This window comes from Eublepharis macularius, chromosome 6 (genome assembly GCF_028583425.1).
Source record: "Eublepharis macularius isolate TG4126 chromosome 6, MPM_Emac_v1.0, whole genome shotgun sequence".
In the NCBI taxonomy this organism is placed as follows: domain Eukaryota; kingdom Metazoa; phylum Chordata; class Lepidosauria; order Squamata; family Eublepharidae; genus Eublepharis; species Eublepharis macularius.
In genome coordinates this window covers 68,994,288-69,011,231 of record NC_072795.1, presented here as the reverse complement: position 1 = coordinate 69,011,231, position 16,944 = coordinate 68,994,288, and the positions used below count along the sequence as shown (strand labels likewise).

The following is a 16,944-nucleotide window of genomic DNA, read 5'->3' as shown; positions in this document are numbered from 1 at the left end:
TTGGAACTTTTCACAGCCACTTGGAGCTGTCTACTTTGGAGTAAATATTGCTTGGACTGTTTCTCCCTCACTATGCTTATGACTTTTGAACATTATGTTTGAAGAACTTACTGTGCTGATTACGCATTTGCGCTTTAATACACAATAGCACTTTAGCACCATTACTTTATGTATATTGACTGAATGTTGCAGGGTCTGTTGTAATATTGCACATGTATGAATTATTCCTACCATGAGTTGGAGAGCCTTAAGGTCCTTTCAACGTAAGTTTGAATTACTCACTATGTATTTAAAGGATTTATGAATTGTAATTAAAAAGTATTTAGATATTTATTACAACTTACATAAGAGGTTACTTAGTAAATCTACGCGAGTCTTTTTTGCTTCTGAGGTTATTTACCACGTTTCTCTTTGTTTGGATATGGTGAATATGAACAGCAGGCTGTTCTCAGTGTAGAGAATAGGTGGGTTCCACAAATCATCTTTGCATAATGCCTCTATCTAGCTCAAGAGCAACTGCGTGCACTGTGTGTGCAGATAATTGTGTAATAATTTATAATCATGCTGTAATATGACCTAGATTAAAGGATTATGAGGTTAAATTGTGAAGGCAGATATAGAAAGCTAAAGACAACGTCAAACAAAACAAAATACCTATCATTAATAGTTTCTCTGTACTTAAGCAAAACACAGTATATTTCTGTTCTTATATTAATAGCTTACAGAAATTTCAAACTAATAATAAACATGAATTTTAATGTAAAAGATTCTTACCTGGATTACAATGACTGAGCTAACATTAGGTTAGGTTTCTGCATGGGTTTTACAAAACCATTTTTATATTTCAACATCATCACCATCATAATCAAAAAGAGTCCAGTAGCACCTTTAAGACTAACCAATTTTATTTTAGCATAAGCTTTCGAGAATCAAGTTCTCTTCTTCAGATGCCTGAAAGCTTATGCTAAAATAAAATTGGTTAGTCTTAAAGGTGCTACTGGACTCTTTTTGATTTTGCTACCACAGACTAACACGGCTAACTTCTCTGCATCTATCACCATCATATTCTCTCTTGGCTGATAAGCCAGCTTTTTAACTGCTTGAAAAAAGGCTTCATACAACGCTTGCCACCAAATAAGCTGATACTGATTCAAACTGCCATCCACACTAGCAAAATAATCAATTCTAAGAGCAACAACAAGATTTTTTAATGAGGAGGAACTAAGGAAAAAAGCTGTTTAATGTTGTTCTATGCTTCAAACATTATAAAATAAAATTACAATATACAACATGGGAGTTCATGGACTCAATCCTGAGATCAAGATTTGAGTATATATATGGCTATCATATCTAATGTGGTATCTCAGGCAAGGTGATTCTACAGGTTCTTGCCATGATGTGCAATGTAGATCTACGCTTCATTTTTATGTTTAAACACTAGCATAAGATGAGCCAATTTGGGGGAGAATCAAATCAGTTATGTCTTGTCAGTAATGTTTTAAATTTTCCTGACTGCTATATTCTGTCATGTCTCAATAGCTTTCATAGGAAAAGACTTGAACTTTGTGTTTCACTTGAATTTACACATACTATTTTAACCGCCTGTCTTGTTAGCTCACACATGGAAACTTGTAGAATGGATGTATGGTGGAACAGACACCCTGCACCTTCATGTACACATGTGAACACATACACAAAATAAATAAGCCTAACAAGCTACAACCTTTAACCCCCAATTTTGCCTGGTAAGAACTGTAGTTTACTGGGACTACAAATGTTGGGACTGTATTCACAGACATCATTTTCCACATTACATCCAGTGGATGGAGGCAAGCAGCTTGGGTGAAAGGCAGGTCATAGTGCTTCCCAGTCTCAAATTCAATTTTTCAGTTTTCTCAATGTGCAAATAGTACATTTGTGCTGTAAAGATGCAGAAACTCATGAGATACATGTGGAGTCAATCCAGTCAGCAATTAAATGGGAGGTATCCAAGTTTTTGAACAATAGCATTGGTGATGCTATGCCCCCCCAAGCTCTATTCATCAAGCAAACATCCTTTCCTCATTTAAATGCTCTTCAAAATTCATTTCTTCTACCAAGTAATTTTTGTCCCCTACAGATGCAATTTACCCTGTCAGTTAATCTGAGCCTCTTGAAAAAGAAATAGTAAGCATTCAAACTTAGTTCTTGTGAAAGCCTTCGACAATATATTAGTTCTTGTGATTTATCCTGGCATAAAGGTTGAAAAAAGTCTATCACATTCATCTCCATTTGGAAGAAAAATAACCTGAGTCAGTGTGTGCTGAACTCCAATTTATTAATTTAAAGTAGGAGCCATTTTTTAAATACATGCTCCATAACTGTGATTTCCCCCTTTTTTGTCTCAAATATATCCTTCCAGTCCCCCATATCTATTAGCAACACACTTTCCTCATCATCAGGAAATAGCCTCTTTCGTACTTCCACATCCAACACCTAATCAAAGATGCTCTAAATGGTGCTATCAGCAAAAGTGACAACAGCCAGAGCAGTACCCTTCCTACAACCACAGACTATTCTTTCTTCTCTTTGGACGGCTATAACTCTTAAATAACGTTTTTTCCAACTACTCCTGGCACTTTCACACATCCTGACTGATCATGTAATCTGAGGACTCCAACACATTAGTGTTATTTTTTATTCAGAGAATTTATATGCTGTCTCGCCAGAGATCTGTACAAATATAAAATGTTATCAACGCCTGCAACAGAAAACAGCCTTATAAGAACTATGCAAATAGTGTATTTTCCCCATGGCCTTAAATCCAGACCCTCTCATGCTGAAGTGAACAAATTAGACATGCAGTAAACTGTAAACTTAGTCTTTAAAGCATTGTCATATTCAAATGCTGATAACAAAACTAGAATACAGCAACTACATGGTGGAAGAAGCAGCAGCAACACAAAAACTCTGCAGAAGGAATAAAGTAGTATGGGCTGATTAAGAAGTTATTGCCAAGCCTTCTTTAATGTGACACCAAAACTCTGGAACATTCTACCAAGGGGGTTAGTCTGTCCTCTTCTGTTGCCATCTTCTACTAGTGGCTGAAGACTTTTTGTTTGGTGCACCCTCAGTGATCCCTCCTTCATGCTCAATGTTTTAATTGTTTTTTTGTCTCTAGACGTTTTTAAAGATTTGATTTTAACAATGTGTTTCTGCTAATTTTAATAGCTTTACGTGCTTTTTAATATGTATATTTTATATATAGGGCCTTGGTGGCCCTATAAGGGCAAAAAGGCATGATGTAAGTATTGATAAATAAAATGTCAAAGGAAGCTTGATAACTGAAGATCTTGTTATTTGCCATAATTTTGCTTATTTTCTACTCCTAGCTGCTTGCTATATCACACAACTAAAACAATTTGCAAAGTCTGGGTCAGCACTCCAGTACCATAAATTCATTTGCAGTAAGACAATGGAACCACCTCAATAGCAGTCCTTTATTAGCAATACAAGCTTTACCTAGTCTGTTTTCTATATAGGTACTCCTAAATGTTACTTTTGCCTATTCCCATCTTACAAATGCAAGAAGATAAAATATGCCAAACTACAATAATGTTTGCAAGCAATCTTAACTGTGCTGGAATGCAGTTCTCATACTGTCTGAAACCATAAACAATTCAAGAGCAGCATGTGGATATAGGTGGCAAGATACACACATAAAGACCTTCTGTCAGTATATTATTTTCAGGCTATTTGTCCTTCCTTGTTTCTGTGACTAACATCTGAGTAGGGAAAATAATGCTGAAAACAGTACAAAGATTGTCCACTTTCCATTCTGCCTAATAAAGAGGTCTATGCAACTCCAAAGCTTGCAACCAACACCTAAGTTCATACAATATGCAACATGTATTTACTTTGTATTGCCTTGCCTATCATTTACAAACAACAAAATTATTTACTGAATGGCTTATTCTTTCATTTCCTGAAGAATGAATATAAACTTATTAATATAAGCATTTCATTCTAGAAAAAGCAAATGGCTGACATTCAGTGACTTTAAGGGAAGATTCGCTCTCGAATGTTCAATCGTGTAACATGATCACCAAGAGCAAGGCTTTATTCTAATGGATGGCTTGCCATTAATGCACAAGTCCTTGGGGAATCTTTTCCTCCAAACCAAAATATGCACATAAAATTTTATACAGTAAGATTAGACAATCTGCTTGCCTTAGCTAAACACAAATGGAGTAATGAGGGTTTTCTTGCCTATTAGCTGTAAACAGGTAAAGTAGAAACAAGTGATTTCCATTACTGTACAAGCCTGATTTAGATCAAACTTTAATAAAGCAGTCAGGTTTCATTATCACAATAACTGACTTTGGAATGTTTCTGTTTCATTGTTATTTTTGAATCAAACATTTTTTGTCTCCCTTTTCAGGTCCAGTTGTCAGAAAGACCCCTTACATTATTATTTGTTAGGTAAATCCTGAAATAAAATATACACCTGGGGTATATTTCAGTCCCTGCCTACAAGCCTCCTACCTCCTCCTATTGCAGTATTATCATCAGCCTTTTTAGTAATCTTATTTATTTACTTTGATAAATCACATTGCAGTGCTTTCATTTCAACATACATTACCTTCTGGATAAAGAAATAGACAGCAAGTTAAAACAGGAGGACCACAGCATGTTGATGGCTTGTTGACAATCTGAGGCAGAACAGTCTAGTACTGATACCATGGAAATAGGGGGAGGGGAAGAAAAATGGTTTTTAACTTTTTAAGCTGCTTTGATGAAGAAATGGTCTAAAGCAGATTTCATTGTATGTTGTATGGATATTATTTTATTGCATATAATATAAAATTTAATGGGTTACTCTACTTTTCTAATTCCTTTTTATTGCATTGTTGATTGTACGAACACTGCTCTATTGCATTGTTTAACTGTGTAACCCATCTTGAGTCACAGTGAGAAAAGTGGACTATAAACAAAGTATATACATTTTTAAAATAAAAACACATACTTGAGATCATAATTTGTTTTAACTCTCAGATATATCAGCATATATACCCACAGTAGTAGGCAATCAGCAGGATAAGCCATCAGATGTTAAAAACTGTAAAGTGCTGCAAATTAAGATCCATTATTGCAGAATTTCAGAAGCCTACCAGGAACTGTATACAGAAAGTGAGAAAACTTAAGATGGTTAGGTAAAAAAATGGTAACAGTACTTAAAGATTTTTTTCAATACCTAGAAAGTAGGAAGTGCTACTGGTGACTGGAAGGTCTGACTCAGGAATTAAGGTTAAATACAAAAGGGCAACACTGTGTGGTAAATAGAATATGTGAACAATAACCCACAACAGAAAGGTCTACAGACCATCAATTTGCAATAATTCGACAATCACTTCTATAGCAAAAAAGTGCCAAGTGCTTTTATGTTTTACAATTCTCACACAAGACAGTCTCTCAATTAAAGGAAATTATTTTCTTCTCTTGTCTGCAGTGGTCTCTGACGGACAACATTCCGGTGACCAGCTCCCAACCAGGAAAATCTGCAGCTGGGACGTGGGGTTTGCAGGGAGGAAAGCAGCCACCACGCGCTCAAAGCTGATTGTCTTGGGACTGCAAACTTTGAAGGAGTTTATGCTATTTCGTTGGTGCATTTTTGTTGTGTGAGAATTGTAAAACATAAAAGCACTTGGCACTTTTTTTGCTATAGAAGATTGTTGAATTAATTGCAAATTGATGGTCTATAGACCTTTCTGTTGTGGGTTACTGTTCAGGAATTAAGGTGTCAATGTATTCTGGATGGGGTCACACACCCTTAGTCTTGGGGTGTCCTTGGAACCAGGCCTACTGTGGCTGGGAATACCTTTTACCAGCTTTGATTGGTTAGCCAGCTGCTGCCTTTACTGGGCAGAAAAGATCTGGCCACTGCAGTGCATGCCCTGGTTATATCTAAATTAGATTACTTCAATGTGATCTATATGGGGCTGCCCTTGGAAAGACTTTGGACACTTCAGTTGTTGCAGAATGATGCAGCCAGGATGCTGACTGGAGTGCATTCTAAGCATCATATCATTCCAGTCTTAGCTCTTCTACATTGGCTTCCAATTTGGATCTGAATACAATTCCTGTTCTGACCTTTAAAGCCCTATAAGGTTTGGGACCATCATAACTGAAGAACCACTTATCCCTTATGAACTTACCTGACCACTATAGTCATCTTTAGATGTCCTGCTTCAGGTGCCCAATAGGCAGGTGGCAATCTGGAAGAAAGCCTTCTCAAGAGTGGTGCCAAAACTCTGAAATTTTCACCCCAAGGAAATTCATCTGTTTCCTTCAGTTGCCATCTTCCACCAGTGGGTAAAGACTTTCGTTTCATTTGGCATTCCCTCAGTGATCCCTCCTTCCTACCCAATGTTTTAAGTTTTGTTCTGTGTGTATTTTAGCTCTGGTTTTAATTGTTTTAGTGATGGTTTTCTGGGATGGTTTTAAAATGTTATTTTATTATGTATGCTTTAATTTATTAGTTGCCTTGGTGGCCCTTGTGGCAGCAGGAAGGCAGGATATAAATTTTGTAAAATAAACACCTGCTTGCCAATTTTGGGCCCTCATGTAATTGATAATCATCTCTACATCTTAGCAAATACAAAAAAGATAACAAAGAACCTAAGAAGTTGGTTCCTAATTCTATATGCAATTCAGAAATGCCAGCCTGAATAAGGAACAGATTTGAGCAGCTCTGTACTTTAAGACATTTTTAAAGCATTGGGAAACCCAATGCATTCATATACTCAAAGAACACTACAATCACTATTCCAGTACAGTTGTTCTAAAAATATAAACTAAGTTAATCACAATTTGAAATATTCAAGATTGGCATGATTTAATTCATACTTTGAACAATATGACTGGTTTGTAAAGGAATGGGTGGACCAGGAATATATTCTACATTTACACAACATGTACTTGCCAGCAGAAAATATACATACATGTTAGGAAGTCTCCAGCTTACTCATGAAGTAAGTGACTAATGTAAAGAAGGCAAGAATCAACTTGCATCTTGATTGGAGGAATGTAAATGATTACCCTTCTGTTATAAATAGGAAGTGTGTATATTGGTTTAAATGCTTGAAAAACAATGATACCATTTTTATAAATCTTCGGCTTAAAATTATAATTACTGTGATTGTGCATATGCCATCTAGTATATTACTTGCTCTTCATTTTCCAACTTTTGACTAGGTCTCAATTGTGAATCTCATGAACAAGCACAAAATGCAATGAACAACTCCCTAACATAAAAATAAAAGCATAAGAGCACCCACATTGGCTACAATGACAGGACAGCAAGACTTAACACAGTTTAAAGCCTGGTTCTTAAGTAATCAAAACCCAAGATCCACTTCTTCTAAAAGACATAAACTGAGTTAATTACAATGAGCTATTCAAGATTGACATGACATAAGTCATACCTTGAAAAATATGACTGCTCTTGAAAAGAATGAATGAATCAGGAATACATTCTACATTTGCGAAACAAATACTTGGCAGCACAAAGCACACATACATGTTAGGAACTCTCCAGCTTACTCATGAAGTACTTGACACATAAGTGAGCATAGAAATGTCATTGAGCATAGGAATCTCATTTAAAATGCACACAATGTTTGAAGATTCTGTGAAGGCTTTCTATACTAAGAATAAAACATCTATACTTGGGCATAACAGCATGCCCAATGTAAATTTCATTTTAATTTAATGTATACCATAAACCAATTTAATGTACACTATAACCTTCTGGATGCCAAATACAGATAAAACTAAATCAGAAGATTATAAAGTTGATTTGCATTCTAACTTACTAAAGGAATTCAAAATATTTGATGTTCAATATTTAAAAGGAAGCTAATCTCTGCTGGTGACAGGAATTCAGTATTTTAATGCTACCTATAAAAATAGGAAAGCATATCCCTTATAAGCAATTAAACTCTGAAGTAACTGCAATCAGTTTCTAAAACCTTTCAAATGATGATACAATGTGATTAAGAAAAGAGCAGTTATAACTATGAATAAGTAAAGCATATATCAGTCTCATCTTAAGAAGCAAATTGCTTTTGCAAAATTAAGATGAATTTTGACAGAAATGGAAAATCTTAGCATCCAATTAAAGCAAAAGGTATCATTTTCAGTAAGAAACTATGCATTAATTTATTCTGAAAGCTAGTGACTATGTAAGAAACAACAGTTCTTTTAAACTCAAGCTCTACAAAGCATCCAGATTTAAGTAATATGGCAATTTCATTCTTGCAGCCTCAGGAACTAGATAATATATTCCCTATACTACAGGAGACTGTTAATTAATGCAAAAAAAATTAAAGAGTGATGAACAGACTACCTGCCTTTCACAGTAATGAGTCTGATTTATGAATTCACCCTTATTAGTCTGTCTTCTACACACACTAAAATCAGCAAGAGCAATTTACATGAACAGAAACTGTGAGGAATGCCTACATGTCACTGAAGGAGCCATGCTAATTGTTTTGGCATCAAGGTTATCAAAATATACGAACTCTTACAGTACAGCCCTAAGAAAGTTATTCAGGAACCCTTACTTACTGTACAATAGTTCCCATTTAAAGAAACATAGTTCCCATTTAAAGATACATTAATATTTTATAATGTCTTGCAAACTTCCAGCTCAGGTTATCTGCAACTAACGTGAGCATCTAACTAAAATGGCAGGTGTGCCAAGACAGAAGTACTCAAGAAGGTTATTTAAAGAAATAAGTTGACTCTTCAATCAAATGGCTTAAGAGGGCAGAGCTGGAGACATACAGGTTAACAGACATTACACAAAAAGTTATATGAAACCCTTTAGAAAAGTTCACTTAAGGAAAACAACTGGATTTTATTTTAAATCAAGAAGCAGTGCATTCTAAAGAATATATAATCTAAGATTTTCATGACAAAACAATTTTAAAAGTTTAATCTAAGATTTTCATGACAAAACAATTTTAAAAGTTTAACGCTTGCATTTGTACAGAGTAGCTACAGGAGAACCTAATACACTCCAACAAAAAGTTCTTGTCTTCTAGGAGGGTACAGAAGAAACAAATGAAACTCCTGAGAAGACAACACACAAAACAGCTTTGCAATAGTCAAGGAGAAAAGGGTGGACCCATGACCTAAGAGCCATCTTTGTTTCTATTATTCTAGGCTGTGATTAATGACTCTGACCCATGCCCATTTATGACAAAAATAGTTATGACTAACAGCAATAAAAAATTCTTCACTGTTGCCTTAATTTGTAGAATTAAATCAACATATCAAAACATTCTCTGAATTATGAAATGTTTATAGTACAAGATGAACAAGTGACAAATCATTAAGAAGAATAATGTTTAAATACAAGTATTTCATGAAGCAAAAAATATTGTTTCTTACCTTGAATACTTTGCCAAATGCACCATCACCCAGTTCTCCAATAATTTCCCAATAGTCTTCTGGATTCAGATCTCTCTTAACATGCTCATACTGCTTCTTTTTCTTTTCACCTCCCAACTTAAAGATCTTACGGAAGTTAAAGAATGACATTTTTGCCTTTTTAATGCAGCTCAAGAAATACCACAGAGTAAATAAACAGCAGCTTGTTGTAGAGCGTTAACTGCTGGAGAGGTTTTTTGGTAATGTTATGATCGAAAGGGATTCAAGGCACTTAATTATGACTGTTCTGTAACATGACAATTCTTTATAGACACTATCAGCAAAACAGTAGAAAACAGCACAGGTTCTCACACCAGGTTTCTAGATTTAGTGCAGAATAATCCAATATCAAATGGAGCAGAAAACAGCAATGAGTGTCTTCTTGCAAACATCTCACTCCAGCTTTAGTATCCTAAGACTTGCATGATTGTTAGTTTCTCATTCATAATATCACATGTGGCAAAGCCCAGAGAAAGTACAACTCCATTCAGCAAGTACAGCTTGTATTTTCACACGAAATCCAATACTCCAGTGGAGGGTACCTAGGCCAAACAATGGAAGGGCAGATGACGATACTGAAATCCTGTCCTGTCCTGACTACGCTTTTTCAGAAGAGCAGGTTACAGGCATCACTCCGAGGAACGTGCCTCTTTTTCTTCGTGATAAGAGATCCAGTCCTTCGAGGTTGTGAGAAAGGGCTGCAAGGATGTGGAGAACGGGCATCCACATACTGACGTGGGGGCCCTCTGCCAACTGGAAACGGTTCTTCGCCTGGGGGGGGGGGGAGAAAAACGTAAATAATTTACATCCCTCAACACACGAACAGAGAAGGGAAGGGGGAAAAAAACGTGGCCGTTGCCCCAAATGAACGAGACGCCGCTGCTTCTTCAGGCTCGATAAACTAAGGAGGAATCACCCAGTTTCAGGGAGCGGCGAGAGAAACTCCCCGCGCCTACAGAGAAGAGGAAAGCAGCCCCACTCAGAGATCCGAAGAACCACATCAGTGATGATAACCAAGATGCTCTCCCCCCACCCCCCGCCGCCACTTCCGTGCGGAAAGGAGGCAGACGAGAGAGCCAACTACCTGTGGACGCCGACGCTAAGCCCCAGTTCCCTCGAGGCGAGCGGGGAGGCGCCGCCGACTCGGCCGCCCTTCGCTTTCCCACTTCCCCGGTCTGCCAAGGGGCCAGCCGCCAGCCGCCTTCCTCTGCTCCCCGCACCCAAGTTCGTCAAAGCGCGCTCGCTCCTTTCCGGCCGCTCTCGCAGGGCGCGTGCGCACGCAGCCGTCTCCGCCGCTCTCGCCAGACCCTGAAAAGAGCCGCTCCCAATTCGCCCCCGTCGACTCACGCTCCTTACCCCCCCCCTTACGTGACGCTTGCGCACTAGTTCCCCGGCGCCGCCTTCGATGCCCTTTTCCAGGCTGTTACTACCCGCCGTCCCGCCCTCTCATCATAGAGTTAAACGGCGATGCTGAAACTGAGGAGCGTGTGTGTGAGGGCACAGAGGAACTGCAAATTGCAGTTGCGGTCGTGATCCGTTTTCCTTCCGGTTTTTTCGTCTTACGTATGATGTCAGGGGAAAACTGCCAATCGGATTGTTCTGAACGCTTCGGCGGGCAACTTGGTGGTGCCTGGAACGAGCTGAGGGCTCTGCGGACAGGGCCGCTGCGGCCGTGCATGAGGGGAGCGGTAAGAGAGGCAATTCCTCCCTCCCTTCGAGTGGGTGCTCGGAGCGCTCTCTGCAAATTTGTGGCAGGGAAAAGAGGAGCGGGTGGGGAGGTGGGCTCTAGAACAAAGTCAAGTGGTGCTGCGGGTATAGATGGGCTCTTTAGGTCGACGATCCTGCTGTAGCTTTCGGTGTCAAAAGTGGAGCTGTCGCATTTAACATATTCGTAACATGCCATTCAAGGGTCTCCGTCCGCTTTCTGTTCAAAATGTGCCCGCCTGGTGCTTCATGCGACGCACGTTTATTTGGAAGCTTGTGCTGCTGCCTTGTTCGCGGGACATCCTCTTTGCGTAAAAGTGTTACAGGCTGCAGCGCCTCGTGTGAGTTCCGTCGAAGTCTGCGGCAACGGTAGTTTTCGCCGCCCACCCTTGAGTTAGTGGCAGTAGCTTTCCCCCCTAGTGCTTACTGGGGTGTCGGTGAATCCTTGCTGGGGGGGGGGGGGGTTGGGAGATGACAGGAGTCTAAGTGAGAGTGCTGGCATGTTCAGTTGTTTTGAACTGTGTTCTAGTTCTGTCTGGAGTAAAATACCTTTCCTAAGGAAGCCCCTTCAGATCCTCTTTTTAAAAATGTATTGGACATCTATTTTGTTTTCTGTTCTTGAATTTGAAGCCCAGCTCTTTGATTTCATTCTTTGTGGTGCTTGCTGACTTTAGTGGCCCTCTTAATTCCCCCTCCCTTCAGCTCTGTTCACACACACACACACACACACACACATCCTGCCTGTTTTAAGAAAGAATATGCATTCACTTTACAAATGACATGGGGATCAGTACCTGGATAAATGTGAAATTTAAATTGGATGCTCAGATATTTGTGCATTGAATGTAAGTCACATGTACACTGTATGTTGTACATGTGTTTGCTGTAATTTGTGAGCAAGGCTTAACAGCTCTGTTTTGTATCTTTGTGATACTGAATCCTAAACAGAGTTACTTCAGTCTAAGCCCATTGAAATCAAAGGGCTTAGACTGGAGTAACTTCGCTTAGGATTCTACTGAAAATCTATTAACAAAGCCTTATACTGCCACAGAAGGCAAAAAAATTCTAACATCGGTGTGTGGGTTTGTGCGAAGACAGCTACTAGCAAAGCATTTTCAGTACACATTTTCATGTGATCTAACTAAGCCATTTAATATCTTTCAGATGGATGATTTTTACAGGCTTTCAGATTAATGTGGGGTAGCAGGTAGTGTTGGGGGAGATCTGGGTTCAGGTTTCTGCTTAGCTGTCCAACATACCATGATCTTAAGCTACTCACTTCATCCAACTTACCTCAAAGGCATGTTGCAAGAAGTAGTGTAGAAGGAAAAGCAAGAAAAATGTATATGCATACATACATAGTTTATTTATATGAACCATGTTGAACCTACGCTATTCTAGGGAAGAACTGGAGCCGATAAAATGGTATTAATGAAACATAAAGAAGAGACATGTTACCTTTTACATTTGTGTAATGGTACAAGTCCTACTCAGAGTCAGCCATGGATAATAGTTGAATGGGAAGCCACCAAGGAAGTCCAGGGTGCTGCACAGGGGCAGGTAATGGCAAATGTCTCTTTTGCCTTGAAAAGCCCTACAAAGACGCCGTCAGTTGCCTGTGATTTGACAGCATTTGCCAACACTTCAATTCATTTTATGAAATTGACCGATTCAAGCTAATTTTATAATAGTAAATTTCATTGGTGTTCAATACAACCTGAAAATCTAATAAACTAATCAGTGGATTATTCAGTGGTAGCATATCTGTCTATTTTTATCCCATTCTTCCTCCACAGAGTTCAAGGCAGTACATAGTTCTCCTCCTCCATTTTATCTTCACATCTAACCCTAAGTTAGTCTGAGAGAGAGACTAACTCAAGGTCACCTAGTGAGCTTCATGACACCTTCTAAACTATTGCTCTTACCACTATACCATATTGGCATAAAGAAACAGTGAAGGTATACAAAGTGAAAAAAGACTTAAGATTCAAGTCTCTTCAGAACAGAAGATGACACCTTAATATGGTGTGTTCTCTATGTTAAAAAATAAAAATCCTTCACAAAACTAACTCAGGGCACTTTCAGAACTGCTATCACAGACAAGGAGGGCCATAAATATGATTTTTACTGAGGGAACAAAAGCTGAGAAGTTCAGGTTGCTGAATTCTATAGCTCACATTTTAACAGGGCTTTGTTGTACAGAGCAACACAGCTTCATTATTGTTCTACATTAAGATCTGGGAACTGTAGACATCTCTACTTGCAGACGTGACATGCCATCTCCTACTGACTCTAGCTGCCATGGATTATCCATCTGTGGTCTTTTAGTATTGCAAACGCAATAGAGGGATACCTGTAAACATCTAAATGTCCTTGGGAAAAGTGGGTATTTCTTTTTTTGTCATGGTGGGCCCCATGCTCTTCTGATATAGTGCATGGTGGCATGTAAGATATGAAAGGCTGCCGTAGGAGAGTGAGTAAGACCAAGCTGATAAGGTGGGCATTTGAGGATGGGTAGTACAATGTGAAATATTGTCTTTTGTCCCGAGTCTGTTTTTATTATTCAGATGTACTCGTTTTATGATTGTTATATATAAACTATATTTTAAGTTGCTTTGAGTTCCTTTGGAAGAAAAACAGGATGAAAATGCTTTAAATAGATTAATTAAATCTGTAAAAATACAAGATATATAAGGGTATCAAGAACAGATACATAACTCCACTAAATGAGCAACAAAGAGTTTAGACTTCAACAGTTATTCCCTTTTCCAAGATAACCAGATATGCAACAGTGGCTTATTGGTGCATCCTTCCGTAACTTTTTTCCTAATGGGAATTATTGTTCACTGAAACCTTAAGTAGAACACGAAGAGAAAAGTAATGCAGCAGCAACAGTGCCGAGAAGCTGATATATAATAGTGGGACCTAATACTTTGCCATAGTCAAGATGGCAGAACAGCAGGTCCATGGATAATATATAGATAATGTGACAAAACACTCAAAATGCTAGAGGGTTCAAAAAAGGATGGAATGAATTGGAACAACAGAAACAGACAAGATGTAGGTTGAGAACACATTTAATCCATGCCTTTAAACATTCTGTACAAGATGCAAAGGTTGAAGTCTTGTTATCACACTGCTGTAGAGAACAGGATACTGTTTTACAAACATTTAGATACCACTATCTAGAATATGGGATCTAAATGCTCATTATTGCTGATTATAGGTTTAATAAAATAGCATAATAATAGCTGAATATTACATTATTAGTAAAGTGTTGAAGCTAGAGGAATTATATACAGCTATGGAATGCCATTTTTTGGTTTAGTTCTAAACAGCCAGAATAAAGGGCATAACAGTCCTCTTTCCTACTGTTCTTCTCACATTGGAAGGACACACTCCTTATAAAGACAAGGAGGAAAGAGATAATGAAGGAACACCTTTGAGTATTCTTGCCTGTATGGTACTTTTGCTTCCGGCATTTTTCTTCAATCCAAATAGGCAGCTACCTTCAAATAAGGCCAGAAGATCCCAGACAGGATATAATTGATTAGAGAATAAAAGTAGTAACCCAATGATGAAAAACGAAGGCTTATCCAGCTTTCTGAATAGAGGATGGATCCCACTCACCCAACACACACACCCCTTTCTTTGGTTGAGGAGTAACCACACGTTTCCCATTAGCAGAAATAAAATGTTTACTTCCTCGTATAACAAGGATTATGGCTGTATTATGAAACGAAGGCACAAGATTTTCCAAATATTAATTCTTCAAAGTCTACTTTTACCTTGCAAATCTTGAGAGGGTTCCTCTGAACCCATAATTCTGTTTTATGTTCTTGGGGCTATTGTAAACTATAAGATCTAAATAAAAATGTATAGATCATTATTTGCCCTTTTTATTATATTTCACAATTATTCATTCCGTTTCTTCTTTAACTGAGTCATGGGTATGGGCAAATGACATGGTTCAGGAAGTGAACCAGCATTCCAGGTTGAATTCTTGGCCAGTTCAAAAAGCTTGGGGAATGGGTGTTGGGAAAGACCTTTCTTGGCCTAAGACTTTGAAGAACTGCTGCTAGTCAGAGCTGACAGTTCTGGGCTAGATGATCTTGATTTCAAATGACCATCTGTATTTAAAAGATAAGCCAATGGTCTGAGTTGGTATAAGACAGTTTTCTATAGATACTAAGACAGAAAAGAGGTGGCAGCAGAAGATGTACATCCTCCACCCCTATACAGAGGGTTGGGGGGCATTTGAGCTGCTGCATTATTTTTTTATAGTTATGGTCCACCTTCACCTCTGAGACTCAAAGCAGATTACACATTGTTAACAGTTCATATGAAGAGACATCTAATAAGCACCATGTAGGTTGATACAGTCCGTATGAGGAGACATCAAGTGAGCAGTTTTAACACGTTCTATACACAGTATAATCAACAGTCCCTTTTCCTTTATGGGTGCCTCCTGGACTATTTTGTTGTAGTACAGCCCTATAACCTTTATCAAAAAGCTCTCCTGAACAACTCATTTTTTACATTGTGTCTGGAAAGACAGGAATGCGGGGACCCTCCAGACTTCCTCAGGCAGTCCATTTCACAAGGTGGGGGCCATAACAGAGAAAACACACATACAGGTAGTTGATCTTGCCTGTTTGCAGAGTGGCACCTGCAGAAGGCTCTGAACTGATGAGCAATGCTGTTTTGGTGGAGCATAGGAGGAGAGGCAGTCCTGCAAATATGTGGGCCCAAGGCCCTGAGGGATTTGTATGTAATAGTCAGTACCTTGAGGTGAACCTGGAAACTGATGGACAGCCAACTGAGTGACTGCAGAATGGGTGTAATGTGAATGCCCTGTCTAGCTCGTGATAATAACTAAGCCACTGCATTCTGAACCAACTGCAGTCTCTGGGTTGACTTCTAAGACTAACCCGTGTAGAGTGCATTAGAATAGTCTGATTTGGATGTTACCATGGCATGGATCTAGGAGGCTACATTGGCTGAGTCAAGATGCCAAGGACAACCTGGGACCATTTTCATGAAAGCAGAGTCTCTTCCACTGAGCCACAGCCCCTCCCCAACTGGATCAAGAGGCAGAGGGGTTGCACTCCCGTAGATGGAATTCCTTCTGTCAGTGGCAATTTTCTGTGGGATTCAAGCCATTGTTTCTCTCTCAGCCCTGTCCAGTTAACATTTTCCTTTGCAGCTGACTTGCCTCACCATAGATAAATGTAAAGGGACAGACCAGTTTGCAACAGGAGAAAGTCTTTCTTCCATGTTATACACAGCATTTTTATTCAGGGCTGGTTGGGAATCTGTTAAGAGCAGAACAAGAAGATAAGCCTGTGTGGGTAGAACAACTTTTCCTCTTATTGGGTGCACCAAGCAGGTGGTTATGCCACTAATACATGCATATGCCTATGCACACTTAGATTTGGGGAACTGCCCCCCACACACACACACTGACAAATTCTTTCATTATTTGTGGTCAGTTCTTTGTCATTTGTGCCAACTCTTCTCTTAATTTCACTCTCTGAGCTTTCCTTCTGCCTTTCACCATCTATTCTATCCCCCACCTATTACTGATATTCTTGGTTAAGACTACATTGAAACAGACACTGAGCTGCTTTTTGTAGCTCAAACAAAAACAAGTGCAAATATTTTCTATTAAAAAAAGAAAGCAAACACAAGTTATGACACCTGTTTCAGTGGGTAACAGGAGGACTACAAGAAGCAGAGTGTACTGGAGGTTAAACTAATTTTGGA

At 38.8% G+C, this 16,944-nt stretch overlaps 2 protein-coding genes across 2 annotated transcripts in view; one reads left to right on the top strand and one right to left on the bottom strand.

Annotated features, from left to right (window-relative positions):
• Positions 1 to 10,795, bottom strand: part of SLK (STE20 like kinase) — a 69,261-nt gene extending 58,466 nt beyond the window's left edge. The window contains 2 exon segments of the mRNA XM_054982261.1: positions 9,436 to 10,245; positions 10,559 to 10,795. Coding sequence (XP_054838236.1) covers positions 9,436 to 9,585 — 150 coding nt within the window. The 5' untranslated portion in view covers positions 9,586 to 10,245; positions 10,559 to 10,795.
• Positions 10,796 to 11,008: 213 nt separating this feature from the next.
• Positions 11,009 to 16,944, top strand: part of STN1 (STN1 subunit of CST complex) — a 43,902-nt gene continuing 37,966 nt past the window's right edge. The window contains exon 1 of the mRNA XM_054983065.1: positions 11,009 to 11,162. The gene's annotated coding sequence lies outside the window, so the exon portion shown is untranslated. The remainder of the gene's footprint in view (positions 11,163 to 16,944) is intronic.